This window comes from Mastomys coucha, unplaced genomic scaffold, assembly GCF_008632895.1.
Source record: "Mastomys coucha isolate ucsf_1 unplaced genomic scaffold, UCSF_Mcou_1 pScaffold18, whole genome shotgun sequence".
NCBI lineage: Eukaryota > Metazoa > Chordata > Mammalia > Rodentia > Muridae > Mastomys > Mastomys coucha.
This window is the reverse complement of record NW_022196900.1, coordinates 88542984-88554152: the sequence shown is the minus strand read 5'-3', so window position 1 is coordinate 88554152 and position 11169 is coordinate 88542984. Positions and strand designations below refer to the sequence as shown.

General features: G+C 45.4%; 1 protein-coding gene across 4 annotated transcripts in view; it reads left to right on the top strand.

Annotated features, from left to right (window-relative positions):
• Gmeb1 (glucocorticoid modulatory element binding protein 1) overlaps positions 1–2956 on the top strand; it is a 37842-nt gene extending 34886 nt beyond the window's left edge. For all 4 annotated transcript variants that reach the window (XM_031378901.1, XM_031378904.1, XM_031378902.1 and 1 more), the window contains 2 exons: positions 213–335; positions 2133–2956. In XM_031378901.1, coding sequence (XP_031234761.1) covers positions 213–335; positions 2133–2830 — 821 coding nt within the window. In that variant the 3' untranslated portion in view covers positions 2831–2956. The remainder of the gene's footprint in view (positions 1–212; positions 336–2132) is intronic.
• Positions 2957–11169: the final 8213 nt, after the last annotated feature.

The following is an 11169-nucleotide window of genomic DNA, read 5'->3' as shown; positions in this document are numbered from 1 at the left end:
AAAAACCAAAAAAAAGAATCAGAGTCTAACACTCACTCTGTAGCTTAGGCTATCCTTGAACTCCTGACCATACTGCCTGTGTCTCCTAGGTGTACTGGGTTTGCAAGCATGTACCGCCGCTCTTCTGGCTTCCTTCAGGTCTGTAACCAGCATAGGAGGGAGCTGGAAGAAGCTTCTGTTCTGACTCTACAGGCCTGTGCTTTGTTTAATAGACGCTGCTGTTCTAAACAATGTGGCGAACACGTTTGGCCTAATGGACACAGTCAAGAGAGTTTTGGACAACAGACGGAAGCAAGTGGAACAGGGAGAGGAACAGTTTCTCTATACCCTGGCTGGTACGTGGTGCTTTTGGAGGGCTGGCATGTCACTAGGTTATTCTAACAGTCTAGGAGTGGTGTGACCCAACACAGATCAGCTTTCCCTTTTCACAGTATTGTATTGCCGGTTTTGCTAACAATGGATTTTGTACATTTTCCATTTTTTGTCATAACCATAAGTTGTGACTAGAGAGTTGGCTGGCCAAGTTGTAAGATATTGGCCTTATACACATGAGGACTTCATGCTAGATCCCCAACACCCACATGTTAGATCCCCAACACCCACATTAGGGCACGCATCTGCAGTCCCAGCGCTGGGGAAGAGGAGACAGGCAGGTGCCTGGAACTCATTGGCTAGCTGCTTAGCCAAACTGTGGAGCACCAGGTTCACTGAAAGACCCTGTCTCAAAAAAATAAGGTGGAAAGTGATCAAGGAAATATCTCTCCACACACTTGGGCACATCCCCACACTAACATACCTACACCACAAACACAAACTAGGCAGACTAACAGTCGGGAACTGTGCGCATCTTGGTAATGTAATTCTTCCACCTGCTTTGTCCATTGCCAAAGCAGCTTTAGAAATGTAGCGTGGAATGAAATAGTCTCTGTCTCTTCAGAGTCTTTAAGGAACTTAAGGAAAAGCAAACATAGAAACTGATAAAGACAAGACCAAGCTTAGGTGTGTAGGTGTGCCGGAAGAACACAAAAGACTTTCTCCATAGACCCAGGGAGAAATGTGAACACCGGAGGTGGGACACGCCTCTGCTGTGAGACTCCCAGGTGGGAAGCGCCTCTGCTGTGAGATTAGAAGTGGAATACACCCCCTCTGGAGAACACGCTTAAACTGCCTGACTGCTTTAAGTGTTCTTAAACGATCCCTCTAATTGATGCACTGTTTAACTCAGCCCTTGAGGCAGCCACTCAAGCCTATTGGTGAGTTGCAGGCTAACAAGAGACCTTGTCTTGAAGTAGATAAACAGTGCTCCTATGGGTGACACCTGAGTTTGTCCTCTTGTCTGCACAGGAATCCACATACACATGGATACACATATGCTCATACATACGCATGTATACACCTCAGAAGGTGAAAGAAAAATGTTCTACTATGCCTCATAAACATGTACAGTTTAAGATAGATACAGGCATGCTGGAGTGGCAGCTCACAGTTCAGAGCATACTTCCTCCTCTTCCAGAGAACCCTGCTTGCAGAGAATCTGAGCACCTCTACCACCTGAAGCTGTAGCTGGGGCGATCTCACTGCTCTCTGCCTGCACAGGCACCTGTGCCCATGTACACATATGTACACTGTGTGTGTGTGTGTGTGTGTGTGTGACTAATAATTAAAAATAATAAATAATTAAAAATAAAAAATGAATTTTTGAAATATATGTCTGCTATGTGTAGGCTATATAGCTCAATGCTAAAGCACATCCTTAGGATGCTGGCGGTCCTGAGTGTAAATCACACCCTTGTGAAAAGGAAGAGGACCATGGGAGCTTCTTGGATTTGTGTTTTGATAAAAGATGAAAAATTTGCAGAAGAGTTAAGTAAGATCACAGTTTAAAGGCTCTGAACTGTTGCCCGGCCTGTAATCCCACCATTAAATGCAATTCCTGAAGGGTTTAAAAAAAAAAAAAAGAAAAAGAAAAAAAGAATCCTCTCCAGGAGTCATTTGGGAAACAGTGGTGTGCTGTGCCTAAGGCTACATAATGTAGGACCAGGACCGGACCCTGTGTCTCCCGAGCCCTGGTGATGTTCCCAGGGTAACATTTCTTTCCACAAAGTCTGGCTTTGTTTTTTTTCCCCCCATAGACTTGGAACGGCAGTTGGAGGAGCAAAAAAAGCAAGCCCAAGATCCCAGACTGAAATCCCAGACGGTTCAAAATGTGGTCCTGATGCCTGTGAGCACCCCAAAGCCTCCAAAAAGACCTCGACTCCAGCGGCCAGCATCCACCACCGTCCTGAGCCCTTCTCCTGTCCAGCAGCCTCAGTTCACTGTCATCTCTCCCATCACCATCACTCCTGTGGGCCAGTCCTTCTCCATGGGCAATATCCCTGTGGCTACCCTCAGCCAGGGCTCCAGTCCTGTGACTGTCCATACACTGCCCTCTGGCCCGCAGCTCTTCCGCTATGCCACAGTGGTTTCTTCTGCCAAGAACAGCTCACCAGACACAGTGACCATCCACCCTTCATCAAGTTTGGCACTGCTAAGCTCCACCTCTATGCAGGATGGGAGTACCCTGGGCAATATGGCCACCATGGTGAGTCCCATGGAGCTAGTGGCCATGGAATCCGGCCTGACGTCAGCAATCCAGGCTGTTGAAAGCACCTCTGAGGATGGGCAGACCATCATCGAAATCGACCCTGCCCCAGACCCCGAGGCTGATGACACTGAGGGCAAAGCAGTCATCTTGGAGACAGAGCTGAGGACTGAGGAGAAAGTGGTAGCCGAAATGGAAGAACACCAGCATCAGGTCCACAATGTGGAGATTGTGGTCTTGGAGGACTGACTGGGGACGGGGCCAAGAGCTGTGTTTTGGTTTGGAATTTTAATTATGTTTATTTTTATCATTGTCCCACTCATTTCCACATAGAACCTTTTTTTAAAAAAAAAAAAAAACAAACAAACTACAAAATCTTGTTGTAACTGAAAGTCTTGGGCCCCTCCTGCTCCCTCATTGACAGACGGACAGAGCCAGCTCACCTTTCCAGAAATTAGGAACAGGTCACCCAGGGTCGGAGTCATCTCTCCCCAAGGAAGGTGTCAAAATAACCAGGAATCCTTTCCAGAATAGTCTGTCTGTGTATACATGCATGGTTTCACTCTTGTAAAGATGCATTGACCAGACCTGGAACACAGATCTGACACCAGAAGATGACCAGCTCTGCCTCTGTATCCTGGATGTGAAGGCCTCAGATGCCGGTGCAAAACTCTGACACAACAGGAAACTGGCTCTGCTCAGGGTGGAAAGTAGCATAATCAGCAGCTTACACGGGGAGCTCTTTGACAAGGCCGGGGCAAGGAATGGTCTTCCAGAGGTGTGGCTGATGCCCCTGGAGCTCTCCGAGGGCTGGGTACCATTTTCAGAAGAGGCCAGAGATTATAGAAAGATACACAGCAATCAAAAGATTGTCACAGCTGTGCTTTGGGGATAGCTCACCTTGCCCCCAGCCTTGTCAAAGCCCTCACCCAGGATTATTCGTCCATTCCTTTGCAGACTGTGATGTGGTATAAATTGTTGGAATTCTTGGACTGTGGCTGTCATGGAGGTGGGGCTCCAAGGCCATCATTTTTTGTTTCTTGATTCCAGGAATGGCAGAATCCCTCATGCAGACCAGCTGCTATTTTTGGTGGAGCCCTGCATGCAAGTATGCGAGCGTGTATGTGTGTGTGTGTGTGTCTATGTGTCTCTTTGTCTGTGTGTCTTGTGTTTGTGCATGTGGTTGTGTCTGTGTGTCTTGTGCTTGTGTGTGTGTGTACATGTGCGTTCGTGTGTGTGTGTGTGTGTGTGTGTGTGTGTGTGTGTGTGTGTGTGTACATGTTTTGGCTTTGGAACCAAAAGCATTCATTTATCTGGTGCTCCCCCTTCTTGTCCTTCAGTCTGCTGGATCCCCTGTTCTGCAGCCTTTTGGCAGACAACAGTGTCAGGTGCCTGCCTGCCTTCATTCCCTTTGAGATTCTCCTCTACTGTTTGTACCACAGACGTTTCTGTGAGATACAGAACTCAAAAAGGCTTAGGCTTGGCAGGGAAGACTGGTAACAACCCCAGCCTTTCCTGGGGTAGGGACTAGATGTGTCCTGAGTGAGCTGGACTTCCTTGGAAAGGGACATTGTCTATGACAGTGTAAGAAATATGACAGCGGTGTCAGTAACATCTGGACGTGGGGCTTCTTCCTAAACGCTGTTTGTACATTCAGAACTACTCGGTCACTTTTTCTGCTGTGTTCCATCCCATTGCTTTGATTCTCTTCAGGGTTTGGGGAAGTGTGAGCAGTTTCTGATTTCTTTAATTATATTGTTTTCTATATTAGGGAAAATATAGACACTCTTCCAGGTGACTTTATAGATCAAAAAAGCATACAGCTTAGGAGTTGCAGGATTTATTTTTATTATTAAAAGTAAAATTTTGGCTTTAGTTTAAAAAAGGGGGGGGAGAGAAGGATGCCTGCCTAAATTGTCTTCCTGCAGCAGGTTTTGAAAACCTTGTGAGCAGCGGAAAGTTGCACCTCCCATGTCTTAGAACCTTGTGTGGCCAGGGGAGCCCTCAGGGACCACTCTGAAGACCCTGAAGGATGCAGCTTCTGAACTCTACTCAGACTTGTTTCAGCTTTAAAACTGGACTTTTCTTTTCAGAATATTTGATTAGGCTGGGGACAGAACTGCGTTGGTCAAGTGTTCACCGAGCATGCATGAAACCCTGGGTTCAGTCTCCAGTGAGAAAGAAACTGGGTATGGAGGCACAGATCTTAGAGACAGGAGACTTTGAGATTCAAGGTCATATGTAACAAGTTCAAGACTAACCTGGGATATATGGAATAGTGTCTCAAAAAAATTCTGTTTGGGATAAGTTTTGGTCTCTTATACATTATTAGTGAAAGAAGGAATTTATTTCTGGCTTCCTTAGACCTTCTGTTAATACATTGGAATTTTTACTACACTTATTTATCCATGTGTATGTGTGTGTGTGTGTGTGTGTGTGTGTGTGTGTGTGTGTGTGTGATGGAGAGCTTGCTATGATAGGTATGTGGAGGTCAGAGAACAACCTGAAGGAGTCCGTTCTCTCCTTCCATCATTCCACCATGTGGGTCCTGGGGATTGAACTCAGGTTGCCAGGCTTGGTGGCAAGCACCCTCATCCATTGAGCCATCTTGCCAGCCCTAAAAGTTTCAGTCTTCAGACTGAGACTGTTACTTGAACCTAGAAAGCCACATCTCATCCCTGTTTGTGCCCTTTAGGTCATTTCTTTTTTTTCCAGAGATGGGTGGACCAATTCAGGACAGGAGGCAGGCACCCTAGGGAATAGAGGCAGGCTCCCTCAGGTCTTGTCTGTTTGCTCTTCACAGCTGTTGTAGCATTAAAGGTCGTGTGAGCATCATGCTTCCGAAGTCAGATTTCCTTCTTGAGACAGAGCCTGTTTACTTAAAACATTTTGCTGGGTGGATTACAAACGCTTTGTTGTTTTTCTGGTCTTCCAATTGCTGTCATTGCTAGCTGCTGTGGTTCTTGTAGGGATGAGATCTCTCACAGCCCTGGTCTAGATTATTTTAGATGGGGTGATACACATGCAAGTTTCTGATGTGTGAATAGGCAGTTGCAATGAAATTATTCCTCAGGCTGACTTGATGGTAGCTATCTTTTCTCTAGCCATTCATTAAATAAACATTTGTAAGTACTGTCTACGTATAAGTACTGAACGCCAATCGATTGCGTCACCAAGGCCCCAGTAAGTACCACGAAGATGCAGGTTGTGAGCTAAGACACTGATCTTGCAGACAGTTCCTGTTCTCAAGAAGTTCATACCCAATTAACCATACTTTTTGTTTGCTTGGTTTGTTTTTTGAGGCAGGGCTTCTCTATGTAGCCCTGGCTGTCCTGGAACTCACTATGTAGCCAGACTGACTCTGATCTCTGAGCTCACAGAGATCTGTTTGCCTCTGCCTCCCAAGTGCTTAGATTAAAGGCGTGTACCACCACCGCCAAAGGGAATAGTCAACTGTATTTTCATGTCCTTGGGTTCTTTTGTAATCCTGTTTTATCTTAAGCACTAGGAAGGACTCTATGTCTTTAGTTCCTAGGTTTCAGCAGGCTGGCAGAGTCACAGAGGTGAAGCCACCTCTGGTGAGACACTGCCTTATGCTGAGGTGAATGTAGCTATGGTGTTTTGGCCTGGAGTTAAGCACAAAAGATCAAGCACCTCACTCAGCTTAGGGCATGAATGGGTTCAGCGAATCTGAGACAGTTCTCTGTATAACCTAGTTGCCCTTGAATTTGGCTATGTAGAGAAGCCTGGCTTTAAACTCATAAAGTTCCATCTGCCTCTGCCTCCCAAGCACTGGGATTAAAGCTTCCACACTTGGCTCTTGTTAACTCCTTAGTTTCTAGGCTTCCAAAGAGTGGTGGTCCGTGTGTGCCTGTGGCCCAGCCCCAGAAGGCAGGGGCAGGAGGAGAGAAAGCTTCAAGATCCTGTCTCATAAGCCAGAAATTTAGGCTTCCACACCCCAAACTCAAAGTTACTCTGCTTTTGTTTGTGTCGTCCCCCTCCCCCCACGGATGATAGACATTCAAGATTCAAAACCACTTTGGTGTGTACTTCCCTCATGGGCCATGGTAGTAGGGGGGAACTAATGTAAGTGAAAGTATTTTTGGAAATTAATATCCGATGATTCTTTTAAAATTGGTGTTTTGTCCCATTTCATGAAAGACACTGAAGGTAAGTGTATATGGAGAATACTGACTTTATTTACAAAAAAAAAATGTACATTTAGGGTGCTTGTGTGTGTGTGGCATGGCAGGGTGCACAGTATCTTTGTCAAAGAATATCATTTAGGAATCAGTTCTCTCCTTCCACCATGTGGGTTCTAGGGATCAAATTCAGCTCGCCAGCACCTCTACTCATGGAGCCATCTTGCTGCCTGCTGAGATTTGTTCGTTTTAGATGTATTTATTTTAGTTTATGTGTAAAATTGCTTTTTTCATTTTGTTTTGTTTGTTTTGGTTTTTTGAGACATGGTTTCTCTGTATAGCCCTGGCTGTCCTGGAGCTCACTTTGTAGACCAGGCTGGCTTCGAACTCAGAAATCTGCCTGCCTCTGCCTCCCAAGTGCTGGGATTAAAGGTGTGCGCCACCACCGCCCAGCTGTATAATTACTCTTACAAGTATGTATGTGCACCTTATACATGCATGCCTGGTATCCAAAGTGGTCAGTTAGAGAGCATTTTAGATCCCCTGGAACTGGAGTTAGAGATGATGTCCGAGACCCTATGGATGCTGGAAATCCAACCCAGGTTTTCTGAGAGAACATATGCCCTCTCTTCGGGTGATATAAATATCAAAACTCTGTTGTGAAATATGGAGTCATTGAGTCAGAACTGACCCATAATGGAGATGGAAAAGAATCCTTCCCCAACCCCCCCCCCCAAAAAAAAGGTTGAATTCTGAAATTAAGCACAAAGTGGTGGTGGTGTACATCTTTGATCCCAGCACTTATAAGACAGTTGGATCTCAGAGTTTGAAGCCAGCCTGGTCTACAGAGAGAGAGAGTTCCAGGACAGCCAAGGCTACACAGAGAAATCCCATCTTGAAAAAAAATAAATAAATAAAGTTGTGGTTTGCTTTGGTCAATCCTGAGGATAAACTCAGTGAGAGAGTCCTGATGTAGCCCAGTCCCTGCACCTCCAGATGATTTCCTAGTAGTTGATCACTTAGAGATGAGGCACGCTCCTTCCACCTAGAATAATTCTTTCCTGGGAAATCCTAGTGTAGAGGCAGCAGTTGTGATTCAAAACCTTTTGCCTAGCAGGAGTAAGGCCCCCGCTGGGAATTCTAGCACAATCTATAATGTGCTAATGAACAACCAAAGTGGCCAGGTGTGCTGCTTTCTACTGGTAACCCAACTCTTGCTGTGCAGACCAGAGGTTGGAAGAGCTTGAGTTTGAGGTCAGCTTGGGTTTAAAGTAAAATCCCATTTCAAGTAAATACCCAGAACCAAGTTTATCCAAGGGACTCCAGGGGACTCTTTCCTCTTCAAAGCCTGTTCTCTGTCCCTCTGTTCAGGACTGAGGAGGACATCCGGAATCCCCGATCCACACCTCTGCATCATCTATTCTCCTCAGCTCCTAAAAAGCCATAGTTTGACTCTCCTGCTCTGCCACGATAGTAACTCTGCCTGTGATTTTTCTTTATTAATATATATTTAAGATTCATCACTTGGGAGGCAGAGGCAGGTGGATTTCTGAGTTCGAGGCCAGCCTGGTCTACAGAGTGAGTTTCAGGACAGTCAGGGCTACACAGAGAAACCCTGTCTCGAAAACCAAAAAAAAAAAAAAAAAAAAAAAAAAAAAAAAAAGATTCATGTATTCATGTATTTTATGTATATAGGTGTTTTATCTGCCTATGCATCTGTAAACCAGAAGAAGGCATTGGTCCCATGGGACTAAAAGTATTGATAGCTGTGAGCCATCATTTAGGTGCTGGAAATTGAACTCAAAACCCCTGGAAGAGCAGCCAGTACTCTAAACCACTGCTGAATCAGCTCTCCAGCCCTGAATCAGCTCTCCAGCCCCTTTGCTTTTTTTTTTAATTATATTTTTATTTTATGTGTGTGAGAGTTTTGCCTGCATTTATGATACTCACTTTGCACGTGCCTGATGCCCTCACAGGCCAAAACAGAGTGCTTTAACTCCTGGGACTAGAGTCAAGGATTTGAACTTGGGACCTCTGGAAGAGCAGTCAGTGCTCTTAACCTCTGAGCCATCTCTCCAGCCCCTGAATTCAATTCTTAGAAACCACATTGTGGATCGCAATAGACCTCCAGAAGTTGTCCTCTAATGTGTGCTGTGGCCCTCCTACACACACACACACACACACACACACACACACACACACACACACACACACACGAAAAAAGGATGCATAAAAAGAGATAAGAAATCTGGGGCTATAGCTCAGTAGTAAAGGGTTTACCCTATCACATTCCAGGCCCTAGGCTCAATCCCCCATACTGCAAAATATAACAACAACAACAACAACAACAATAATAATAATAATGTACTTAGTTCAGTGACCCAGGCGTTAGACTGGGTTTTTAGCCAGTGAAGCTGATAGTGTGTGAATATAAACTTATATGTTCCAGTCCTGACAATGCCTTTAGTTGTTTTTTTTTAAGTGTTTTAAAATGTCAACTACGCAAGTTGGAGAGATGGCTCTCTGTGTAGGAGCATTGACTACTCTTTCAAGGGCCCAAGTTCAATTCCCAGCACCTACACTCACACCCGTCTATAACTGAGGATCTGTGTGGGCAGAAACGAAACTGTTGGTAGGGCTTACTGGCTGTGAGTCTAGCTCCAGGTTCAGTGAGAGACCTTGTCTCAAGAAAATAATAAGGGGGCTGAAGAGATGACTCAGTGGTTAAGAGCACTGACTACTCTTGCAGAGGTCATGAGTTCAATTCCCAGCAACCACATGGTAGCTCACAACCATCTGTAATGGGATCTAATGCCCCCTTCTAGTGTGATTGAAGAGAAATAAATGAATACATGATTAAATCTTTAAAAAGAAAAGAAAAGAAGGGATAGAATAGGACACCTGATATCTTCCTCAGATTTCCATATGTGCATGGATATGCATACTTGTATATATATGTGTACCTGCATATACATGTGTCTTAGGGTTTTACTTCTGTGGACAGACACCATGACCAAAGCAAGTCTTTTATAGGACAACATTTAATTGGGGCTGGCTTACAGGCTCAGTCCATTATCTTCATGGCATCATCTAGGTAGGCATGGTGCAGGCAGAGCTGAGAGTTCTACACCTTCATCTGAAGGCTGCTAGTGGAAGACTGACTTCTAGGCAGCTAGGGTGAAGGCCTTAAAGTCTACGTCCACAGTGACACACCTACTCCAACAAGGCCACACCTCCAAATAGTGCCACTCCCTGAGTCAAGCATATTCAAACCATCACAACATGTGTACCTACATATACAAATATGGACATAACATATACATGCACGCGCGCGCGCGCGCGCACACACACACACACACACACACACACACACACGCAGAGTCTATAAAGCTTAAAGCCTATCTTTGTTTTGTTTTGTTTTTTGAGACAGGGTTTCTCCGTGTAGTCCTGTAGTCCTGGCTGAACTCAGAAATCCTCCTGTCTCTGCCTCCCAAGTGCTGGGATCAAAGGTGTGCACCACCAGCGCCTGGCTTTAAAGTCTATATCTTTTACACCTGCTTCATTCTCTACCCAAGATCATGGATTGTGTTAAGTCACACCTCAGATTTCTGGGTAACTAACTTCGGCTGGGTAGCATTTCTTCTTCACAATTCCCCCACTTTCCTATTATGTCTGGTAAGCTGCTCAGCTGTAACAGAGCTCTGGCTTGGAGGATTGCCCTAGGTTCTCACATATCTCTGGTCTCCTGATAGCCACAGCTTAGCACACGTTGTATATGGATCTGTCACTAATGTGAGAACAGGATGATCAGTATGCCAATGGTGGCCTACCCCTGCAATCCCAAATAAGACGTGTTCCCAGAATCCAAATTGAAAGTCAGCCACATTGCATGCCTGCAAATCCAGCACTCAGGTGGCCACGGAAGGGCCTGAACCTCAAAGACAGTGCTGGCTATGCACTGAGTTGAAGGCCTGCCAGGTCTTTGTGAGCCCCTGCTTCAAAAAGAAACAAATGCAACTGCTACCAGAACTTCTGATAACAGTGTTTCCTCACAGAGCCCTTGAGACATGTCTTACTTGGGGCCTGGCCTTTTCACAGGCTTCAGTGGCCGACCCGTATCTCCTGATTTTGGCAGTGTATGGTTCTGCTTCTGTAGTCTCTTACATCATCCCAGTAATAGCTGTCCAGTTCCTCTCCTCACTCCTTTCCAGTCTCTGTTCACATGTTGTCTTGTTAGAGAAGGCTTTCCTAAGCCCCACCCTGTGAAAAATGGCCACTTCCTCCTGCCCCTTGCTCTCTGCTTCCTATTTTTGTTCATTCTGTTTTGCTTTATTTCTGTTTGTTGTTTTTTTTTTAAGATTTATTTATTGCCGTATAATGGTGGCACACGCCTTTAATCCCAGCACTTGGGAGGCAGAGGCAGGCGGATTTCTGAGTTCAAGACCA